General features: G+C 39.4%; 2 protein-coding genes and 1 long non-coding RNA gene across 4 annotated transcripts; 1 reads left to right on the plus strand and 2 right to left on the minus strand.

Moving 5' to 3' along the window:
• Nucleotides 1–613: 613 nt before the first annotated feature.
• On the minus strand, nt 614–5176 carry LOC120742834. Its single transcript, XR_005697973.1, has 5 exons — nt 2462–5176; nt 2349–2367; nt 1897–2157; nt 1578–1603; nt 614–1244 (listed from the first exon to the last, which is right to left on the minus strand). It is a non-coding gene; the product is annotated as an uncharacterized LOC120742834 (long non-coding RNA).
• A 22-nt stretch (nt 5177–5198) lies between these two features.
• LOC120742827 (fibronectin type III domain-containing protein 7-like) lies at nt 5199–13135 on the minus strand. Of its 2 annotated transcripts, XM_040046264.1 has the most exons (13): nt 12610–13135; nt 12508–12523; nt 12119–12367; nt 10623–10883; nt 9457–9717; nt 8726–8989; nt 7920–8174; nt 7578–7835; nt 7172–7426; nt 6629–6883; nt 5613–5873; nt 5378–5407; nt 5199–5248 (listed from the first exon to the last, which is right to left on the minus strand). In XM_040046264.1, the coding sequence occupies exons 1-13, from the start codon at nt 12652–12654 to the stop codon at nt 5217–5219; spliced, it is 2442 nt and encodes an 813-aa protein (XP_039902198.1). In that variant the 5' UTR covers nt 12655–13135; the 3' UTR covers nt 5199–5216. The 2 variants fall into 2 exon arrangements, with proteins under 2 accessions (XP_039902198.1, XP_039902197.1); XM_040046263.1 differs by having other exon boundaries at nt 12119–13135.
• stxbp3 (syntaxin binding protein 3) lies at nt 13109–22646 on the plus strand. The gene is made up of 19 exons (XM_040046265.1): nt 13109–13235; nt 14557–14606; nt 14809–14890; nt 15004–15080; nt 15168–15240; nt 15343–15443; nt 16323–16468; nt 16930–17023; nt 17291–17415; nt 17550–17648; nt 17735–17792; nt 17908–17973; nt 18225–18305; nt 18461–18596; nt 18968–19074; nt 19156–19254; nt 21199–21284; nt 21579–21727; nt 22011–22646. Exons 1-19 carry the CDS (start codon nt 13124–13126, stop codon nt 22112–22114), a joined length of 1845 nt encoding a protein of 614 aa, XP_039902199.1. The 5' UTR covers nt 13109–13123; the 3' UTR covers nt 22115–22646.
• Nucleotides 22647–23250: the final 604 nt, after the last annotated feature.

The following is a 23250-nucleotide window of genomic DNA, read 5'->3' on the forward strand; positions in this document are numbered from 1 at the left end:
CTGTCTTGTGTGAAACTTGTATGAAAAGCATAAAGGGTGAAAACAGATATAAGATCCCTTGAAAAATTATATAATGAAACTTGTATGTTTTGGATACTTACTAAAACAATATATGAAAGTAATGAGAAAGTGGCCACTTTCATGAGTAAATGATATAAGTTTTTACTATTTCTTTTCCATATGGGCTGTCTCATGTAAAGGCACGTTGTAGGGTGTTTAATTAATCTGAGCTCTCTTCTCTGTGTGTTCTTCTGCGATACTGGTGATTAAAAATATGTGAACACCATAATATTGAACTGCAGCAATGAATTTCTTCTAACTCACTGTAATTGTGGGTTTAACATCAAATATAGCTTCCCTCATTGTTAAGGTCAGTCTGCATACTGATGACGTTCAGCTTTACATTTCAGGTAATTGCATCTCTGCTGGAAACAAAAATCTTTAACAGAAATAAGAGATGTTCTAATAATGAGTAATTTTCCAATCATTGGTATTTGGTAGAAAGAAGGAATGATGTGTATTAACAAATGAGAGGTAATCATTTTGGCTTCCAGTTTGAGTGAATATGGTACTGAGTAAAGGTGTTTTGCATTGATAACCAACAGCATGAATATCAGTTTTGTTAAAGAACTTTAATTCAGTTTTATTAGAACTAGATTCACTATTGACATGGAATAAATAGAATACAACATGTTGTCACTGAGAAGATATTTCTTGCATAATTATTACCATAGAATTACACACGAACTAATTATTTACTCTCAAATGCAAATTGATGCTGGAAACCATTTTTACACACATGCTGCACAAAATTAAAATTTAATTCTCATAATCATAAATAGCACAAAGAGAATTTAAAGCAAACAGGCAGATCAGGAAAAGATTCACAGAGCGGTGTCTTCATTAGCACTTCATCACCAACATGCCTCCTGCCTGGGTTTAAACTTTAAAAAAGAGAAGAGGTCTCTCCCATGTTCACAAGCAGCTGCTACAGCAGGTAGCTACACCTGTGTGGTTACGCAGATTTTTCCACCACATGCCCTTTCTGATATATTTTGAGCAGAACACACAGAAAGAACTGCTGTTACACTTGTTTTTTCATTCAACACATGAAAATCATTTAACAAAACCATTTCTCATTTTCTTGCTCCATGACTGATTCCTGGTTGACATTTGTTCCTTTAGGAGCACGACTTTCTTCCTGTGGTGTATTAGCGTATGATGAATATGTTGTGTAATATCTTCTGTGGAAGCAAAACATCAAGACACATCAACATTGTATTCAGTTTGCGGTATTTTTAGTTTTTTTGTTTCTTTATTGCACATATAGGTACACATGTCAGTGTGGCCAACACAGAATTACAAACTGTGTTTCATCGTTGTGCAAAGAAAAATTACAAAATTACAAAACAAAACAGCAGAAATTTGCAGATACTAGCTAAAATCATTTGCCATATTTTTAAAACTTAAATTTAAAAAAGCACAAAGGAATTACAGTCTCTATCTTCACCAAATGGTTTTTTTTTTCTGTTTATTCAAGCACAAAGCTACATGTCAGATATAATACATTCACTTACCATGTGCTTTTCTCTTCTTTAAATCACTGCGGAGGAGAAGAGTGAAGTGATTTAGAAAATAATACCATAATGCTATTAAAGTGTGATTTTAATAATTTCCCTTAAGGGTGCTAAGTAGTGTTGATCTGTATTAAGTCTGTGCATAATAGCACCGTTTTAGCATAAAGAGACGACTGGCTTTTCTTTTATGAATAGCTTTTTAGTCACTCAAGTTCTTTATCAGCTCATTGTGGATGTATTTGATGTGTTTATAAATACTGCAGTTTTACGTGAATTTATGCATGTGGGCACTGACCCCTGATAAAAATGTTGAACTTACCTGTGGAAGCCAGGGTTGAATTCACACACGCCACACTGAAGAAGACAAAAGCTTTGACAGTCACATTATACTCAGTTCCTGGTTTTAGACCAAAGACGTTCCTTTCAGTCTGGTGTCCGAATATGGGCGCTGTAATCGGTGCAGACTGCGGAGAGTTTTTCTCTCGAAGCTCCAAAATATAACTGGTCGCTCCAGCATGCTTTTCCCATTTTACTAGAATTGATGATGCATTTGAGGCACTTGCTGACAAGATTTTGCACCCTGGAATAAATGGAAGCACATGCAGTAAGCTTTGTTATTAAAGGTTGTACAGGAGCAAATAATGCAGCTACACACACAAAAAAAGTTTGCTATTATTTGAATCCATCTGTAGTGCTTTTTTATTCACAATCATGCCTTTGTATTTAAAAAATGGATAGATTATTTAAATGACATTTTTTTCATTTTCTTACCTTCTGCACCTTCATGTGTCTGCAAATAAAAACAATAGAACATTATTTTTCTTTTGTTATTGATAAATATTGATCATTTGATAAATTTCAACAAGTTTAAAAGTTGTATTTACCTGAGTTAGAATTATCAAAGCTAAAGAAAAGCCTATGGCTCCCAACAACCCCATCTTTAACAATGAGAGCGGGATTAAAATTAGTTTACTATATAAGGGAGTCAAATACAAAACGTTTGCTGGATTCTTTTAAGCTTTGGTCCACTCAACCTGAGAACCAATCAGTATTCCCTAAATGGGGGCAGGCTGCCCCTCCAGCAGCCCCAGGCAACCAGAGATGCCCTGAATCAACAAAAAGAGGGATGGAGGGAAGTTTTCTCTGTTTTCAATGTAAAACATGGCAGCAGTTTTTCAGCAGGAATAATGTCTGGTGTTTGGGAACTATTTTTGTAATTTGAGACTTTGAAAACTTTTTTCAATGCATTATATAAAGCCAGTGTATCTTTCCCGGTATTACTGAGCTTGACCTAATAAAAAACCTCAAGGTTTGACATTTGAAACAGGTGGCAACTGGCAGAGCTGAAAAATGAAGCCAATGTGGGAGTGACACAAACTCTAGTTGTCTAGTTGAGGCTGGTTGCAAAAAAGGAAAGACCACAAACTCCTACATCACAAGGACATTCTGATTAATGTCTTTTATACTCTGAAGTTAAAAAACAATCCCTATATTTACAGCTACTGTATGTTATGTATGATTGTCCATTTATGTTTGACACTGGAGATAGGGGAGTGTGAAAACCAAAAGATGTTACAGGCCAAATTTCTGATTTTAGAGACCTCTGTTTACAGGAGAGCTGGAGGCAGTGGCACAGAGCTCTGGGACCTCTTCTTAAATTGCTTTCTCTGCAACTTGGTTATCTGATTTTCTGGTTTACTTACAGTGTCAGAACTGTATAAATGTATTGATAAATATATCTATAACTTGTAACATTTTAGTCCAGTCTAACATATTACCTGCATGTAAGTCCAGACTTCAAACACGTCACCCAACTTGATCAGATTTGATTAAATTTCAAATGTAACACAAAGATGAAGATGATGCTGTTTGCCTTACCAAATATAACATTCTCATCAGAGAGCCAAGTGTGTAATCAGTTTGAAGAAAATACAGTTGATCTTGAAGAAGGGAAAGTTTCAGACACAACAAAACAGCTTGTAACAGAATTAACCATTTAAAGCCAAATGTATCGTTGATACATGAGGTTATGAGTGGTTGAGACTTCTACATCATCAGTTTAATGTATTGAAATTCACTTAAACAAGCTTTCTTGCCCATTCTCATGCTTGGTTTGAATGTCAGCAGGACAGGCTGAATATAGTAACTGCTGCCATGTGACTGTTAAACAGATTTAACTAACAAAGCATTATCAGCATCCTGATTTACAGATCACATATCTACATCCAAAACAAAACACTATATGATGATGATGCTGGGAGTTCTTTATTACCAGGAATTTCCATCACTTTGAGACAATGACACGTACTGAAAGCAGTTCATTACATCCTAACAATATAAAACAGAGAACTGTTGTTTTAAAAGGATAAAAATCATGTATTTAAAGATGAATATATCAGTTCGTGTTCCTTGATTGTCAGGAGGACAATGAGCTACACATTTATTGTGCTTCAGTCATCTCTATGACAAATTTCTTGAACTGAAGAAGAAAAATCCATCATATGTAGTTTGAATTAGCTATTCAAGCATGGTAAATGTTTTACTATCAACTATCAATTGCAATTTTTACCAGTTTTAAAAAAAAAAAAATCTTTTTCCTATTAAATCCAGTAATTTGTGGTTAAAATTAATTTAGAATTTCCCCAATTTAATATAACTTTAGTTACTTTAACTTTAATGTGTGATTTTCACAGATCACAGATTTGAATCTTAAATGTTGGAGCTGACTGTGGGTTTGCTTTCCTATGCCACATAAAAATCATCAAACATTATACCAACATGTTTCATGGCTAAACATTTGTGGTTGTTTCTCTATATATTTATGAGGCTGGGATCATTCCGGTGAGGATGGGGGTGATGGATGAGGAAGAGGAGGATGAACATGTTTTCTGTCGAGGAAAAAGATCAAAACCCATGAAAACTGAATACTGACCTGCAATATTTGTGCTTTTATTTTCACTCATTGGTTTAATGTGCTCAAATCTGATGACAAGAATGTCAAGTGTTGCTGTGTTTTTTGTAGCCAGAAGATAGACATTAATATACACAAGACGGTAGAGACAAAAGATGGTCAATTATTTTAACTGTCATTAAAAATGTTATCATAGATTCAAGACATAGACCGTTCCACAGTTTAGCACCATAAAAACAGAAAGTGAACTCTGATACTTGTATGTGGCATTTATGGTACTTTTTTTTTTAAAAAGGAGTGGTGCTGACAAAGTTTCAGATGGAAGACTTTTGAATCTTATCTTAATAATTTTCATCTTTTTATATTTCATACCTTTTGTGTAGTTTTTTTTCTGCATGATACATGTGTAAAATTACAGAAAAGGTTCTGGGAACTCAAACATTAAATTTTCATTAATTCACAGAAAATGTCCTTTTTTTATTTTATTGTTTTACCCATATCTTGATCTATAACAGGTAGACTTTAGTGTAGTATAAATGTCTGTGGGTATCAGGGATCTTTATCACCAGCAAAAGCTAAAAATTCCTCCTTCAAATTTTCCAAAGCTGTCCAGTGCACCAGATTGAAGTCTTTACTGATTCGAGCCCTCAGGTTTTATTTTTGACACCACTGCTATAGCTTATATGCGCTCTCTTTAGCCAGCTGCTTACCATTTGTTGCTAAACATGCTAGTCCACGCTTCTCTTCCCTCTGTAAATAACTGATGGAGAAGAGATTGAAGCATATTTAGAAAAATATGCATGCATTTTTTTTTTTACAATCTAATGCAATCCAAAATAACATTTTTTGAATCCAAATTCAAAAAAATCTTGAAAGATGGCAAACTTACCTGTGCCAATGTTGTCTCCTAAACAGGTGACTAAAAGAGCAGAAACAGAAAAGTCTAAATCTGAGGTACTTTTTTTTCTAATCACAGTTACTGATTCATGTTTATATAAAACTTTACCCTGACGAAACATGGAAGTAATGAGAAAAATGTGTGAAAGGGATCGCTATAATAATATAATCAATGGAAAATAAAATACACACAAAGTCTAATTTTATACAATTTCACTTTGAATTACCCGAGTACAGTCTCTCCGGGCAGAATTGGACTTTGCTGCCCTCTTGTGTGAGTGGAGCGACCACTACATGATAGACGTCCCCGCACTGGACGCTGCCGAAGTCACAGCTGTTGTCTCCAGGAGCTGCGGTGCAGTTGTAGTTGCTGTTGCTCCCCACCATCTCTGCGATGGAGCTGTGGTTGCTCCCAGTGCTGCGCCAGTAAACCCGCAGAGAGTTACTGGACGTGCTGTATAATTTGACACCAGACTGACAGCAGGGACCTGCGACAAAGACATGCTAATGAAGTGATGCATGTCTTCTGACTAGAATACGACTTTGCAATTAAAGGCTGAAGAAAAACAGATTACCATGACTGTAACAGCTTTGGTTTTGCTCTTTTATCGGTAGGCATATCTTCTGTTTGTATACACTTATCTTGATACTTCTAAAAAAAATCCACAATTCCTCGTAAGTTTTTACTTCAATACATAAAATAAAGGCCTTTAAGTCATAAATTAGTTTTTTTACGTGACTTACTACGCTCCTTTGCACCTCCATATTTTTAGTCTTATACTCTGTTTTAGTAATTTTGCATGATTCACATGATTGCCAGAGCTCCTCAGTTCATCCTCTCTCTAAAAGAGTTGTTTTAACTTTTCTCCTTTGAAGGCAACCCTCTTTTTAAGCCAGCCTTCTTTGGATTGGCTGTCCTTGGCAAACAGAAGGTTTGATCAGCAGGTGGCTGGGGGTTGTGACCAAAGCCGTTAGAGGAGTCTGATGCCTTATCTTTTGGGTCATTGCATGATATGCACGTCAATTGCCATGATTATTTGAAACTATGTACATATTTCAAAAGAGTAACCAAAGTAAAACCACAATAGATGTGTGCATGTTTTAATAAACTTGTCAGAGCTCTCTGACAGATCATTTTAGCCTTTAAATTTGTCCACACCTCTTCTGTTTTATGTCTTCTTTTATCTTTCACTGACCACTCTTTGTTACTTATTGTCACGGTTTATTAGAAGACATCACTCACTTGATGAGAAACCCTGATAGGTGCAGTTGGACCTGCGTCCGTTATGGCTGATTGCCTCCATGGTGACAGTGTAGTTGGTGCTGCAGGTGATGCATCCCATGAGGCAGTGGGAGTCCTGGGTATGGCAGCGGGCATGACCGCGTGATGATGTCAGAGTGGCGATGAACAAGCGTGCCCCTTTGGCGTGAGACCACGACACGTTGGTGATTGCCTGGGTCACCTGATCCACCGTCAGATTCACTGGGCAACACGGTTCTGCGATAGAAGATGAGGTGTGGGAAATAGTTATAACATATCAATTAATGTACAGTTCAGTATATTTTTATATTGCAGCTAGGCAAAAGTGTCTAAATATGAGTCTTGTAAACTAGAAAAATTGATGTAAAGATGGGCAAAGTGTTTAATTGAACATAAACTCTTTTAGGTCCCGTATAATTACCTGGAATAAAGTCACATATGAAGTTATGCAAAGTTGTAAAGTTAAGCAAGAAAGGTCAGGAAGCAGCACTGACCGTTCGTGAGCGACAGCATTCGACTGCTCACCTGTTTCTAGAAACTCAGAGTAGCTGGGTAAACTCGGACCAGCTGTGCTGGTTGCTTCGACGCTTACTTCATAGGTGGAGCCACAGGAAAGGTCAGTGATGTCACAGCTGCTTTTATTGGTGCTACAGATGTGTTTGTCATCATCTCCATTTGCGCTTACAGTGTAATTAGCAGCCTTGTTATTTGCTGTCCAGCTGACTGTGACGCAGGAGGAGTTCTTTGGATTGAGCATCACATTGTTTGGCATGCAGGGAGCTTCGAGAATGGAGAGAAGGCTGAGTTAATGGTGTCCACGTTGTTTAAGGACCCCTCAAAAATATGAGGAGACATCTTTTTTTTAGATATTGTGGACTTTTTCTCCTTGGATATGTTTTTATACCCTTATTTATATACACAAGTTTTCTACCTGTGTCTTTGGTGTGAGCTTTACAAGCAAGGTTGCAACCGCTCACATCATTGCAGGGAATCACCACCACACTGTAGGCAGTGTCACAGCTGAGGCCAGAGAGGACGCACACCGGTGCGGTGTCATTACAGAGGATGACCTCTGAACTGTGTGTAGCCCGGGTCTCGTACAGCACTGCCCCCCGTGAGGGCATCCATCTGATGTCCAGAGTGTCAGTGCTCACCGCTGACACTGACACATCCTCTGGGCAACACACCACTAAAAGAAGTTTATGAATGATCAGAGAGTGAAGAAAATGCATCTCATCGTGACTAAAAAGTGTAATTTTCTGCTGCTACTTACAAGTGGTGTAGTTGAGAACTTGTCCTTGAGGACTGCTGCCAGCGTGGTTGAAGGCCAGCACAGACAGGAGGTATGTTTGCCCACACGGGCAGTGAAAGGTACAGTTGTTGCTGGTGGTGTTGCAGGTTTCCACACTGCTGCCAGCTGTCTCGATAAGGGCCATGTAGCTGTCAGCATGAGCCACGGTTTTCCACGTTAGAGTGCAGTTGCCTTCTGAAGACTCCACTAGTGCCAAAGACTCAGGTGGGCAGGGGACTGCAGCACAAGACGGCAGGGAATTTAGTCACAGTCACACACTCATAGAGTCAGGTAGGGGTTCGGTGTAGAACACAAAAAACTTGTGTGTCATATTTTATAGCATGTAAAATATGTAAAATATTTTATAGCATGTAAAATATGCATGCTATAAACTTTTAACATTGTAGTTGTTAAAAGTTTGAAGATTTTTAATGAATAAATTGTTTTCTTTAAGATATATAAACAGTGTGATATAAAAAAAAATGTTGAAATTGTTTTATCTGCTTATGAGTTTTAAAATGTTGTGGTTTTAAAGGGTCAGAGTTCAGTATTGCTACCATTGGTCCATAGTTACCCTTAGTGGTCATTAATTTTACAGGATACATTCAACTTTTGTAATGTGGAATTAAATTTGGGTGTTTTTCATGTCATATGGAATATAAATCTTAATTTAAATCAATGCATTAGAAACAATACAAGTTTCTGCATTCGGCTTCATACCCGGAAGGTAATTCCAATATTTTTAAAAAACATTATGTGGATGACACATTCATATCTCTTCTACTCACAGGTGATGAAGACTGCAGGGCTAGATGGATAGCTGGGCCCAGCTTCATTTGAGGCAGTGACTTGGATGGTGTGTACCTCTCCACACCCCACTACTGAGAGGGTGCAGGAGCTGGATGTGGTCTTACACATTAAGTTTAGGTCACTCATCACATTGTACTCAATGGGTCCATAGACCTCCTGGTCTGGCTCCCAAGACACCAAGAGTCCAGCCACACTGCCATTCATCACCACAGACACATTGACAGACGCTGGGGTCCGAGGTCCTGTTAAATGACAAAAAATAAAAACAAAACCAGCGAAGGACTAAACTGGAGTAGACACGGGAACCAGTGTGATATAACTGCATTTGGTTATTTTTGAATGCATGCTTTTATTTGTTGTAATTAAGTGGAAAATTTTGCTTTTTTTACTTCATTGTATTTTTCAAATGTCTACTAAAACAGGAAGTTTTCAAGGTTCTAAGTTTAGAAAGCAAGTATTTCATACTTGTTGTGCTCCTATATTTTAAGCAGCGTGTTCATTAAACCTTATGGATAATTTGCCACAGTAAGACTCAGAATTATAATACTGTGTGTGTTTTTGGTGGCTTTACTGCTTTGCAGCATTGACCCTAGATCATGGTTAAGCATTCTTCATGCTGTCCAGGGCTCTTACTGAATAACACTCTGTATGCTAGAGTAAACACAAAGTGTACAGTCACAAACAGACAACTGTCTCAGTGCCTGCTTACGTGTAGCCTGTTTAATGTTCGAGCTGTCTCCCTTTCGACGTTCAAGATCCCAAGCAAAACAAGTTATGACGTAGAGTGAGCCAGCATCCAAGCCGGAGAAGGTCAAACTGGTGTTGGAGGTGTTGTACACGCCCATGCTTGTGTTTGAATCAAGCTTGCATATGGACACGGTGTATTGGACGGCATGAGCAACTGGATCCCAGGATACAACGATGCTGCTGTTGCTCGTAGAGGAGGACGAAAGCTGAGGAGGAGCCAAAACTGTGAAAGACAAGATTAGACTGTTTTATATGTAGTAACTGGTGTGGGAGATGAATACTGTAGCACATTACTGAAAGTCCAAAAGTTTAATCCAAGACTATGTGAAGGAAGTCAGTGTAACGTCAACTTAATAGTGGGTGCAACATTTAGAGCTCTTGCCAGTTGTTACATATTCAGACTGTGCGCTTATGTTATTTTCTTTGATCATTTTAGGTGAAGCGGAGCTTCAGAGTTTGATTGTGTTCACGTTCAAGAATCAGTTTGAAAGTTGCTTAGTATTAAAGCGCGAAAGGTTCAAGTAATTGTATGTTATCGATGAAAACTGTACTAATACTAATATATTAAGCAAGTAATCAGTATTATTAATAGATAAACTCTGTATTACTTTGGTAATAGTCACATAACTTTGTCTTCATTTCTGTTTCAAGTTAATCAAGTTTGCATGAATGAAAAAGTTTAGAGGACATTTCTCTGAATTATTAAAAAATGATTGTCACAAAGTGACTGGATTAGTTGAACAGGTGCAATCTCAAGAAATTTTTAAACAAGACCTGTTGACTGGTGCAAGATCAGTAAACTCATTGCACTGCTGAGAGGCTACAGCTGCAAGTTCATGTTTCATGTTCGTGAAAATCGAATGTTGCCCCCCGTAAAGATGAGATTGGAGCTGGTAACCCTTTACTCAGGAAGAGTTCAGCTCTTTATGTTTGACATAGAGGGGTCAGGTATGGTTACCACCGATGCCAGGGAGGCCCGTAGGGTTGAAGATGAGTGTGTATACTGTACCTTTCACTTGAACAATTGAATATAGTGGTTGTGCTGTTTAGACAATAAAACAGATCAAGTGACTTCTGCAGGGCATGGGGTGTGAGACCCATTTCACACGAGTAATTTGAAAATCCCACCTGTCTTTCCAGTTACAGGAATTGAGGGCTGGCTGCGGCCTGCGGTGTTCACAGCCATGATGCTGAGCGAGTACTCAGTGTACGGCGCAAGGGACTCAATCTCAGCTGGAGAGGAGGATGCTGCAACCTCTCTGAAGAAGCCATTGCTGTTCTCGACACGTATGATGTAATGAGACACCCCGTTTCTCAAGTTAAACTCCACTGTCAAGGTTGTGCTATCCAGTGACTTCACTGTCAGAATGGGCTCCATCATATCAGGGGCTGAAAGAGGCACAAACAATTCACAACAGGGATGGTATCAAGTCCACTCTTAAGTTAATTTTTACTGTATGTGTCTGCGTGCTGAACTTTAGATTTAAGTGGTTTAATTAAGTGGTTTTTTAATTAAAAAAGCAACCAAAACTACCCCATACTTTATCGTCTGTGAATCTCCCCTGGTACATTTACTGAACATAACTATAAATCACATGTTTATTACTAGTGATGTCTCAAGTGATACTAGTGATGCTAGCCTGAAAAATGGCAGTAATACTAGCAGTAAAACTGCCAACAGATCTAGATAGCTATATTTGCATTGCAAAATTACTTATTTTTATGGTTCCGGCATAGCTTTTTGCCTACATAATTTTATTTAGATCAGTGATCAGTGTGCCTAAACATGGCAGCTTTACAAACATTCTAATCCAGAGGTGGGCAATCTCAGTCCACGAGGGCCGGTGTCCCTGCAGGTTTTAGATGTGTCCTCGAACCAACACAGCTGATTTAAATGGCTAAATTAGCTCCTCAACATGTGCTGAAGTTCTCCAGAGGCCTGGTAACGAACTAATCATGTGATTCGGGTGTGTTGACCCAAGGTGAGATCTAAAACCTGCAGGGACACCGGCCCTCGTGGACTGAGATTGCCCACCCCTGTTCTAACCCATTGAGCTTCACAGGCTATTCTTTGAAATTTACAACTCAAATAACATTAATTGGGAAACTGTAAGTTCAAAATTAACAACATTGAACTCTATGGAGAACGGACACTTAAAGACACTGTGTAATAAAAGTCTAATAATAGGTATTACCAGTCCAGTGTGAAGTTTGAAAAACTTGAGAAACACTGGAAAGTTTACTTCCTAAATGACATCCTTTTCATAATGAATCAGTTCTATTTTTTCCATTCAAATTATAAGCTACAATCTTAACACTCTTATGTGATGCAACAGAAATGAAGCTTGCTACAAATACTGTAGGATTTCATTGTGGTATACAGTGGGTTCATCAGCTGCTGTAGCGTGTTCTCCAAACTTTAAAAAGGTACTGGTTGCATTTCTGTGCAACAGCTACACAGCCTGGACCCTCTAGAAATGAACAACTTATTAGGACAAAGTCATGTTCAATAAAATTAATTTAAAAACTGTTTGTTTTAGAAATAAATAGTGAAGGACAACACAAGACTGTATACTTCATATCTTAAACAGCATGAGCATGGACTGAAGTGCATGAAGTCTCACCTGTTGATGATTCAACTGATGCAGTGCTGAGTTTTTGGGAACCACTCATTGCTTCAACTACGAAGTTATACATGACGTTTGGAGGCAGCGAGGTAACAGAGCCCATCACTGTGTTTGGACCAAATGATGCAAAAGCGACATGTTCGCTCTGTGATTTTACAGTGATCTGGTATGAAGTGGCTCCAGAGTACCTGGTCCATCTGAGAGTCACAGTCTTTGATGTTGCAGAGAACACAGACACTTTAAAATCTAATGAAGGTAGAGCAAAAATCATTATAAGACACATCTGGCACCCTGAGAAAAAGATTCTTTCAGAAAAGTCAAGTTTTTTTTCTTGTTCTGTGATAAACCGCCAACAGTTGAATATAGTAAAAGACAACATACAGTACCTGATTGGGCTGCAGCCTGCAAATTAAGATAAAATATATGTATTAAGTGTTCTGATGATCAATTTCCTATAACAGTTATCTCCTCACTATTTATTACAATACCTGTGAGCACATGCCCAGTAATACAAAAATCTCCAGCCACTTCATAGCACCAGTTTTTCTGGTTTGTGTCTTCTCTCCTTCTCTTGATAGCTTCTCTTTGATTCTTAAAAACACTTCTCTCTAGTGGTTTGATCTTTTCTTAAACATCTATCAGCTGAAATACCTGCAGCAAGCCCCTCCCACTGGGGGGTTAAATATCTTTTTATAATGAAGCAGTGAGATGGGGCCGGTGTAGGTTGAATGCCATGTAAAAAACCTACCTTTGAAAGCATCATGTTCTGCACTCAAGGATATATCCACTAAATGTGACATGGACATAATTACTGTCTGGAGGCCTCAGAGCCACCTCTTTGACAGTAACAGAGACAGGCCGTTAGGTAGGTAGATAGATAGATAGATAGATAGATAGATAGATAGATAGATAGATAGATAGATAGATAGATAGATAGATAGATGTCTTGTGCGCTTCATCACTAAAAAACTACAGCTCACTGTCGCACACTTGGTGACGCGAATGACGTCAGAGTTTGTCTTCGTGAATTTCTCGAAGGGAAGCGGCGCAGTGGGGAAAAAAAACAAGATGGCAACGGCCTCAGATCACGGGCTGAAAAGAATAGTTTGGAAAAGTAAGTTTACTCCAACAGGAGAGTATTTCCTGCTCTTGAAAAATAGCACAACGGCGTTTGTTTAGCACGTGAACTGTGAGCTGTTTTAGCTAACCTCTTCCTGCGCGACTTTAGCTTTTGGAATAACAGCGAACATTTTCATTCAGCTGTTCCCTTTGAGCGGAAAATTACAAATTTACGAAACGCAGTAGAACCGATAGAGGAAAAAGCCGCAGACGCAACTTGACCTAACACTTGGCCCGGTCAGAACATAACGACTTTTTTAGGCTACTTGTTTGTAGGAGTAGCCATGGGTGAGGTCACTGTACGTCTGCAACCGCACCTCGTTTATGCAGCGGGATTGCTACAAGCCTGGCGTATTATTTGTATCCTTATCCTGATGTCTTGCCTTCCTCTTGTTGGCTGTGGTTAGGTTATGACACCAAGAAGGCTGGTTTGTGTTGCCGTTAAAATGAGGGCCAAACAAGCAGCTAAGACTAATGCAGCCCAGTAGAACAGCGGTAATGAAGTTTTGTTGCTGCTGACATGTGTTAAAACTCTGTCAGACTGGTGACTTGTACCCCACCTTTCGCCCTGTGACAGCTGGGATAGATGTATGGATGATTCAAGTTTACGCACTACAGGCTACAAAATGACCATAAAGTCGCTGAACAGTTGTCCCTAAATTAATGAGAGTGCTATCACTCAGGTTTGCCCAATAGCAGGCTAATAATCAAGTAACAGAGTTAGACAGAAATAGTCTTTGTTCTTAATACTCCACTCATGAAAGCTGACATTAACCTTGGCAGTACGTAAATACTTTAGTTGGTTCAAAGGTTATTCCTTCTTAATTAATCATTTTTTTTAAACTGCCGAAAACCCCCAACTAAGTTTAAGTTTACTACTTAAGATAAAATATGTAAAACTCCAGGACCTCACTGTTATCTCACAAAAAAAAATAAAAAGTGACGGGATCTGAGTTTTTCTGGCACTTTTTTTTGAGGAGCTGTTTTAAAATTCCATTATCTAGAAAACTACTAGTACCACACCCTTTCACACTCACGTGGTATGACCCAAACACATATGAAAAATCAATTGTACCAAGACTGAAATATTACGAAACACAGCTGCATAACTTTTATACATTAGGCTATAAACGTTCTAATATGTTTTAATTTTATGCATAAGTAGCGAGATAATGGATATTTGCAGTTCTGATTACATCACTTTCTGTTTTGCACACTTGAACTAAGAGGTAGCTTAAACAGTGACATCATGAACGATAATTTGTTTTCAGATTATTGTTGTGTTTACATGTTGTCATGTTATGTGCTCCTTACAGGAATACAGGAAACAATTATTACAGACTGCAGAAACTCTGAAGTATGGAAGGTAAGAAACCCACCATGTGCTCAGTACAGAGTCCCAGGATTGTACTTGGATAAATGGACAAGCTCCGAGTTACAGATTCAGCTTTGATATGATTGATTCTCACTCATACGCTTTGTCTCGATATGTGGTGCTGCATAGCATGGGAGTATATTACTGTTTAACGCATAATTAAAGGAGCATTTTCACGTTGTCTTCTTCACAGATATTGATTCTGGATCCTTTCACCACCAAGCTCCTCTCGTCATGCTGCAAAATGTCCGACCTGATGTCAGAGAAGATAACAAGTAGGTGGAATGATGTCCTTTTATTTATTTTTACATCACGAAGCTATTTGATCAAAGATCATTTGTGCGTGTATGTCTTTAGCTACTTTTGACTACTAGTATTCTGTTTCTAGTTGTGGAGGACCTGTTCAAAAGCAGAGAGCCTGTTCTCGAAATGAAGGCCATTTACTTTATGACACCTACTGCTAAGGTTTGCTGTTAAAACTTTTTCATTTTCATTTTTTTAACATATCACTGCCAAACTCTGTGAGTTCTTAAATCTATTTTTCTTTTATAGTGTGTGGATGCCTTTATAAAGGATTTCAAGCCCAAACCCAAATACAAAGCTGCGTACGTCTATTTCACTGACTGTAGGTAACTCCTGTGTTGGTGCTTAAATCTGCTTCATCAGCCAAATAGCAGATATACCTTTTACGATCAAAGTGGGCACTGAAAGCTTTTTTGATCTGCAGACTGCCCTGATGACCTGTTCAACAAAATGAGGCAAGCCTGTGGAAAACACATAAGGGTCTGCAAGGAAATAAACATCTCTTTCATGCCTCAGGAAGCACAAGTAAGTGTTTAAAATTTAGCCAAGTGTTCTTTTTTTTAGTTTATTTTGTAATAGTCCATTTCCTCTTTTTGTCAAAATTTCCCTCAGTTGACAGGCACGCACGCAGGCTGTGCACTTGCCTGTTGTTGAAGGAAGGGAATTTGCCTCGTGTAGGGTGTTTCTTGAAGTCCTAAAGAGAGTAAATCCCGTAGCTTCACATTTTTCCTTGCTATAGCATTTCAGCGGCTTCGTTGTCAACCTTTCCCGTTTATAATTCACTGTGTGTTCTCAATGGGTTTTGACTGCAGGTGGGATAGTTGCAGAAACAGAAAACTACTGTTGTATACGCGTTACTGGCATTGTCTTGCTGCATTGAGCGAAAGAAAACACTGGTGAATTCAGCTTTTGCAGATATGAGTTGTTACTTTCACCAGGTGTTGTAGGTTCACAAAGGCTTAAAACGGGGTTTGTTTGTTTATTAGCCGCTTGCTTCGTGTTTGGCAGGCAACATGCTGCCATCGTATCATGTGTAATTCATCATATGTTGATGTGAATTAGATGTTGTCATTGAAGTCAAAGGTGGTATATGTGCATATATTCTGAAAATGGGTCACTTTAGCCTGTTACTAGGCAGATGTTAGGAAACACAATGGTGTCATAATTTCTGATATAGATGAGAACCTTTACGATATACCTGTGTACCAGGTTTGATTGCTCATCTGCTGATTATCTAGGAGATGTGATCAGACAAAGAAACACACAAGCAGGTGCTTAATGTATTATAGCCTCGAGTTCGGGAAACAATGAGAAATTAAAAATGATCCTTGTGCTCAATTTGTATCTTCTGGAACTTTAATGATGACAGCTGTGGTTTACACTGTGGTGTTAAATACTTTGAAGGTTTTCACCTGCGATAATCCCGGGGCTTTCCGAAGCATCTACAGCCCCAAGAGTCAGGACAAAACGAAGACACTGGAGACACTGGCAGACCAGCTCGTTACGCTCTGTGCCACATTAGACGAGTACCCAGGGATCCGATACAAGAAGTAAGTCAGACAACATGTAGTGTCTTAGGTTACAATACACCCGAGCCCCCAAGCAGAGTGAAACTTTTTACGAGAAAAAGTCAGAATAGGTTCCGTATTAATGGCAGGAATAATGTTGGGCTTGAAAACAAAGCGTTGGTATCACTTGTTTCTTTGAACAGACTGGTTTTAGAATGTGTTTGTTCCGAGTGAATATAGTAGACATATATCTTATAACGTTCACTGTTCAAAGAAATAGCTTTGTGTAGAAAGAATCACATGGTAGTTGAGCAAGTGAGGTTACTCGCTCACAGCAGCGCTGATCCTATTCAGCCTGATGAAAGTAAGAGTGTAAAGATATGTAAAGAGCAGAGTGCAGCTGTTATTTACAGAAAATACAGTTTTGTGTTTTATAACTACTGGATTAACCTTGACCTCAATGTTCACTTGACTGACGGAAACAACATTTATATCATAACTAGAGACGGCAACATGGAGAATGCCAAACTCCTTGCAGAGCTGGTGGACCGGAAGCTGGCCACACACTACCAGCTGGATGACAGTGGCAAGAAAAAGGTGAGAGGCCTGCCGAACAAAGGATGGTTTCAGGATAAACAAGGTCGTAGCCCTGGGAGTAAATGGGAATTTGAAAATACTGTATTGTTTATCACATGAAAGAATAAAATAATCCCTCCTTTGCCTCAAGCACATTAAACAGTTCCCTTTACTATAAATTTGAAAAGGCAAAAGTTTGGACAGCTTGCTCCGTGGCAGTGAATTATCCCCGTTTTTATATATAATTTAATAATATATAACTTTTTTTTTTTCCCCCTACATCACCAGGAGAAGACCCAAGCCCAGTTGCTGATAGTCGACAGAGGCTTTGATCCTGTGACCCCCATCCTGCACGAGCTGACCTACCAGGCCATGGCCTACGATCTCATTGATATAGAAAACGATACCTATAAGTAATGCAGTCTACTTCCTGTATTTTATATAGAGAGATAGATATAGAGATATATGTGTACAATCTGCTTACTGCTTCATACTTTTGTGCTCATGAGAAACTAGATACTGATATTCTGGGTCATTTTGTGTCCAGGTACAAGGCTAGAGACGGCTTAGAGAAGCAGGCCCTGCTGAATGAGGATGACATGCTCTGGGTGAAGCTGAGGCACCAGCACATCGCAGAGGTTTCAGCGTAAGTGTGCGAAACCAGAAGTATGGCAATATCTTCTTCTTGTTGTCAGAACACTCATCTTAACATTATTGTTTTCCCTACAACAGGCAAATTCCCAAGATGGTGAAGGAGATATCTGCTAGCAAGAAACAGCCAGATGGGAAGGTACAGTGCAGTGGTTTCTGCTTGTGTGATCGTTTCATTTTGAAAAGCATATCTTGAGCAAACATTTAATGTGTTCATATATATTAATATATATGTATGTTTTTTGTTTCCCCAGATCACAATTAGCAATTTGGCTCAAATGATGAAGAAGATGCCTGCGTTCCGTAAACAGATGACAGAGGTATGCAGTAAAACTTATGTAGGGATAACTGAACTTACTTCGAAGTTATGTGTTCATCTGAAGTGTGAGATTAAAGCAGATTTTCTCCAGGATCTTGTTGTTGGTTTTAAGACAGATACAACTCTTACAACAATTATTATTATTGTAAGGGCTACGCAAACCTTATAATGTGGTCGGGTGTGGCACCTCTGCAGCCTGTTATTACATAGGGTTGACCTGATGTTTTTAACAGTTTTCTGCCTGGATTCTAGAAAACGATTCATCTGCAGCTGGCTGAGGACTGCATGAAACATTTCGCAAACAATGTGGAGAAACTCTGCAAAGCTGAACAGGTCTGTTTATGCTCTGTTATCAAGATCTAGCAGTCACACTCTTCCTGACCTGCAGAGTACCGTTACTGTATGCGGCCAAGTGTGACCTTCTAATCAAAGCTTTAGGGAAGTGTGTCATGTGTACTATGTGTAATATGCTGTATGTTTCTGTGCAGGACCTTGCAGTAGGCGCCGATGTGGATGGGTTAAAGGTGAAAGATCCCATGAGGACTCTGCTGCCTGTGCTGCTGAACCCATACAGTAAACATGACAAGATCAGAGCTGTGCTGCTCTACATCTTCAGCCTGAACGGTACATCAGCCTTCTCGTGAATAAAGTAGTGCTGTCAGCATTAATCTCATTAAAATGACGTTAGCGCCATAACTGCATTAACACAGCAAATCTCCATTAGCGAGCTAACGCAGATCTCCCCACACAAGGCCTGCACAGCGGTAGCGGGGTTAGCTCGTTAACGCATTAGCACCGTGCAGCCCCTCACACGGGGCGATCCGCGTTAACTCGCTAACGGAGATTTGCAGCGTTAATGCGGTTATGGCGTTAACGTCATTTTAACGAGATTAACGCTGACAGCGATAGAATAAACTTTTTTTGACTAAAAGGTAGAGGTGCTAATTTGTCCATCTGTCTTTTTTGCTTTTTGGTTGTTTGGTGTTTGTAAACAGGGACAACCGAGGAAAACTTAAACAAACTTATTGAGCATGTAAAGATCGAGGGAGAACCGGAGTATATCCAGAACTGGAAAGAGCTGGGTGTGCCCATCATCATAACGGTAGGTTGAGAAAAGGAAAACGTTTCAGTGTTTTGATTTATCCATTTTTTTAAGTTTTCATTGATGTACTTTTATTTCCAGCCCAGTTTCTTCTCTCGTAAACCCAACCGACGAGACCATTCCCAAGAGGAGAGATACAGCCTTTCCAGATGGATCCCCACCATAAAAGATGTGATGGAGGTCAGTGACATCATCATGTAGTATCCTGGCTTGTCTTTGCACCCATTGTCTCTACATTAGTAAGCATCCATAAACTGTACCTTTGCAATTCACCGATTCTGCTAGCTGCTAATGATTGCTAAGTGATGGATTTTATCAATCTATCTAAAACTAAATTCAACGAAACTAAAGTAGAAACTTGCAGGCTTTGTTGTAGCTCACTTGAGTCCATATTATGCTTTAGACAGTGAAAGTAAAACTGCTCTACAGACACCAACACACAGACGGGGTGTAGAGGTTTCAGTTCAGTTGGTGGAATGAACTTTTTCGACACCTGTCAATCAAAGCTTTGAGCAAGTACAAATGTGTGAGTTATAAATAAAAAGTTACCCTGGCGCACAGTTGTTATAAAGGATGAATTTATCCATTGCCAAAAGCAGTTTTTATTTCAGGCTGTAAACATTTGTTCATTTCATTGCTGATTTGGGGCATTTGAACATGTGTGAGCTGACTCTGTTGTGTACCCAGCCTTGGGCGGTCATTAGAGTAGTTGATGCCAAACTGAACATGTAACTGTATCTGTTTCATTGTGCTACCCCAGTCCTCGTCTAAGGGGCATTCATGAGCACAACTATGGAAGCAGAACAAAAGGAGGTTATCAGATTCGGGTCATCTGATAAGCTGTGTCACACAAGTTTGTGTTGTTCTGTACCGTTTTCTGCATCCTAGCAAGTGTAAACCACAATAAGGCACTAGTTGTTGCCTTGTTGTTTTTCTTCAGAGGATGGTCCTTCTGTTTCTGTCTCAGTCCCTCAGAACTAGTGTTTTTATTGTCTTATAAGTATGTTGGGTGAAAATCTTTGTCCTTTGTTTGTGTGAAATTCGCTGTGCTGCCAGTTTTTGGTTTTCTTTTCTAAATGTACCTTTTCACTGTGCTTTGTTTTCACTTTGGTAAGTCATGTGACCTGTCAACCACAAATCATGAAAAGAAAATATATACTTGCTCTTAAAACTCAGCTGCCGAAGCCGTTTCTCTGAAATGGGTGTGGAACTGAGAGGTGGAAATACCCCCGTTAGCAGTTTTCCCCCAAACTCTTCTCTTCACTCAGTCTCAGTTCTGTAAATCCATGTTGTTAATCAGATGGAGTGTATCCAATGAAGAGGAGGCTCCTAATAGCAAACAAAACTGAGAGGAGTCTTTTAGTAATCATCTTACAGGTTACTGTGAAAATAAGTTTATATTAGATTAGAATCTAACTCCATGTTATAGGATCTGTAACATGAGCTCGTTTCTTCTCATCTTCACTTGCATTTCCTGTTATTACATGGAAAAAAAAGAAAGAAAAACATCAGTGGTCTTCACCTGAGCACCTGGTTTCCTGTCAAATGCGGTTAAAATGTTTCCTCTTGCAGCAGAAGACAAATTTATTTGATGTGTGGGAGCTGAATATCTGCTGCAGATAACTCGTCTGCTAGTCTCAAGTATTTCTAAGCATAAAGGTGCATGATGCAAAAAAACAGTGAGACTTTGAGTTTGAGGAAAGCAAATTGTTTGTCAAGCAGTAGCCTGTGTTTTGACATCTACTAATGCATGATGTAGTTACGTTATTATCACACCTTCCCTTGGCACCAAAATTACTCATCATGTGTTCTTCTGTTAATTAGCTCTGTTAATGGCACGACTTCTGCTTTTAAGTTGTGACGTCACCCACAAAATAAATCGTTTTACAGAGTGACTGAAACTTGTGTTCCAAATATAAAGAAAACTGAAGTATGCGCATGATGGTCAAAGAGATACACGTTGCGTAACATTTAGAAGATGACCACTGGACCATGTGGATATAAATTTAATGTAGGTAGGACCCCTCAGCGAGTGAAGGTTACTGCACTTTAAAATTGTTACTGGCTTGCAAAACAGATTTGCTCTCCATGTCACATGATCTCTAAAACATGCGTTACTTCCAGGATGTCGTGGAGAACAAACTGGACACCAAAGAGTGGCCGCACCAGTCCGAGTGTCCTGCTGCCTGGAATGGCTCCGGGGCTGTGAGGTGGGTTTTTGTGAGTGACCAGGCTGTGGAACTGGGCTGCTGTTTTGGTTTCTTTCTAACTGAAGAATATACAGTTTAACAACCCTACAGTTTTGTGTTGTTGTGTCACTTAGTTATGCTTATACAGTTAGTCTGTGTGATTTATCTCTCCACATCCACTTTCTGTTTCTTAGAGGGTTGATTGAGGTGAATGAGGTCGATTTTCCAGTTTCAACAGTAAGAAGCAGCGTCTGCTTTTTCTTCTTTAAGGCTCTGTCAGTTAATATTTCCGATGCCCCTCCTTCTTCTCCACAGCGCACGGCAGAAGCACAGAGCCAGCACTCAGGATGACCGCCGGACTGGCTCACGTCTCATCATCTTTGTTATAGGAGGGATCAGCTTCTCTGAGATGCGCTGCGCCTACGAGGTCACCAGGGCAATGAAAACCTGCGAGGTCATCATTGGTAAGACTCAGTGCAAGGAAACAGCTGGACAATGCTTCGTACCAAACAGGCGCGCAGAAAGTCAGAATGCTGGGAAATATTAGCTTGCAGCACATGAACTAAGGAGAGCTATGATTGTGACGATTATCGGGAAGGTTCCACTGAGTTTTAAGATTACACTTATTATACGTTATTTCCTGCTGTTTTACACCCCCTACTGGAGCAGAGCGGAATTATGACAGGACTTTTCTTTTGTTTGTTTGTTTGTTTTTTAATGCAATTTATTTATCTTTATCCTATACAGGGTCTTCCCACATTTTGACCCCCACCGTTCTCCTGGATGACATCAAGGCCCTGAGCAAAGGACCCATGGAAAGCTTCACACTAGAGGTCGAGACCAAAGCTTGAGAAGTTCGGCCTCCACCCCGCTTGTTTCTCTACATCCCTTATCACTCAGCACAGCACACTTATCTTAACTTCCTCAGTGGAATTGTGAAGGGAATTTCCTTACAGTCATTTAAATAGCTTTTCAATCCAAGCCCATGTTTATAGTGCAAGGTATGAGACGCAGATTTTCCACATGAAGACCTAAGAACATGGTGTGATTATGATATTGTGATTTGAACATTTGGATAGTATTTAAATACTAACTGATCTCATCCTACTCTAACCCGTCTGTTTGTTTGTCTTAAAAAATTATGATAATGTTACAAGTTGAAAGGCTTCTAAGAGAAACCTTGAGAAACAGAAAAGTGGTGCAAAGTCACACATCACTGATGTATATATGTATGTAAGCACTGAGTCCCTGCTATGCCATTTTGACTTTTTCACCTCTGTTCATAAACACTTTAATGACTTTTGAAGACTATTTTTAACATTGAGTATTTACGTTTTCCTTGAACAGCTGACTAATAAATGGATGAAGTGGTTCAAGTCTTAAGAGTTCATTTTGCCTCATTTGTAGACTGCGCATGGAGCTAAAACATCAGAATAGCCAGTAAATGTCCACAAGAGAAAACCAACACAAATTTCCTAAATTCCTGGCTAAGCTGGGTAAACAGCATTAACAGGTCTTTGCATCAGGGGACATGTAAACACTCACAGGAAAGTCCTGCTTCACTGATCCTACATACGCAACCACTTACACGTATGGAACTGTATGGTGGATGAAAATCTGACGGTGCTTTTCTGAATATGCAACTCCATCGGTTTTGACAAGATCTCAAACGGCACTGGCTTAAATGCAAACCCAAACCATCACAGAGCCTCCACCCTGTTTTACAGATGGCTGTAGACACTCACTGCTGTACCTCTCTCCTGACCTCCTCCGTACATACCAATTCAAACCAAAAATGTCATTTTTAGAGTCATTACTCAGACCCGTTGCCACTGATTTTCAGTATAGTTCTTGTGTGATTTGGCAAGCCCCAGACATTTCTCCCTGCTTCCCTTCCTTGACTTCCTTGACAGTCACTGAGACCATTTTTGCTGAGGATGGATCAACATCTACAGGGCCGGAAATGAGGAGTGGTGCAAGACGTTAG

This window comes from Simochromis diagramma, unplaced genomic scaffold (assembly GCF_900408965.1).
Source record: "Simochromis diagramma unplaced genomic scaffold, fSimDia1.1 OVJJ01000553.1, whole genome shotgun sequence".
Lineage (NCBI taxonomy): Eukaryota > Metazoa > Chordata > Actinopteri > Cichliformes > Cichlidae > Simochromis > Simochromis diagramma.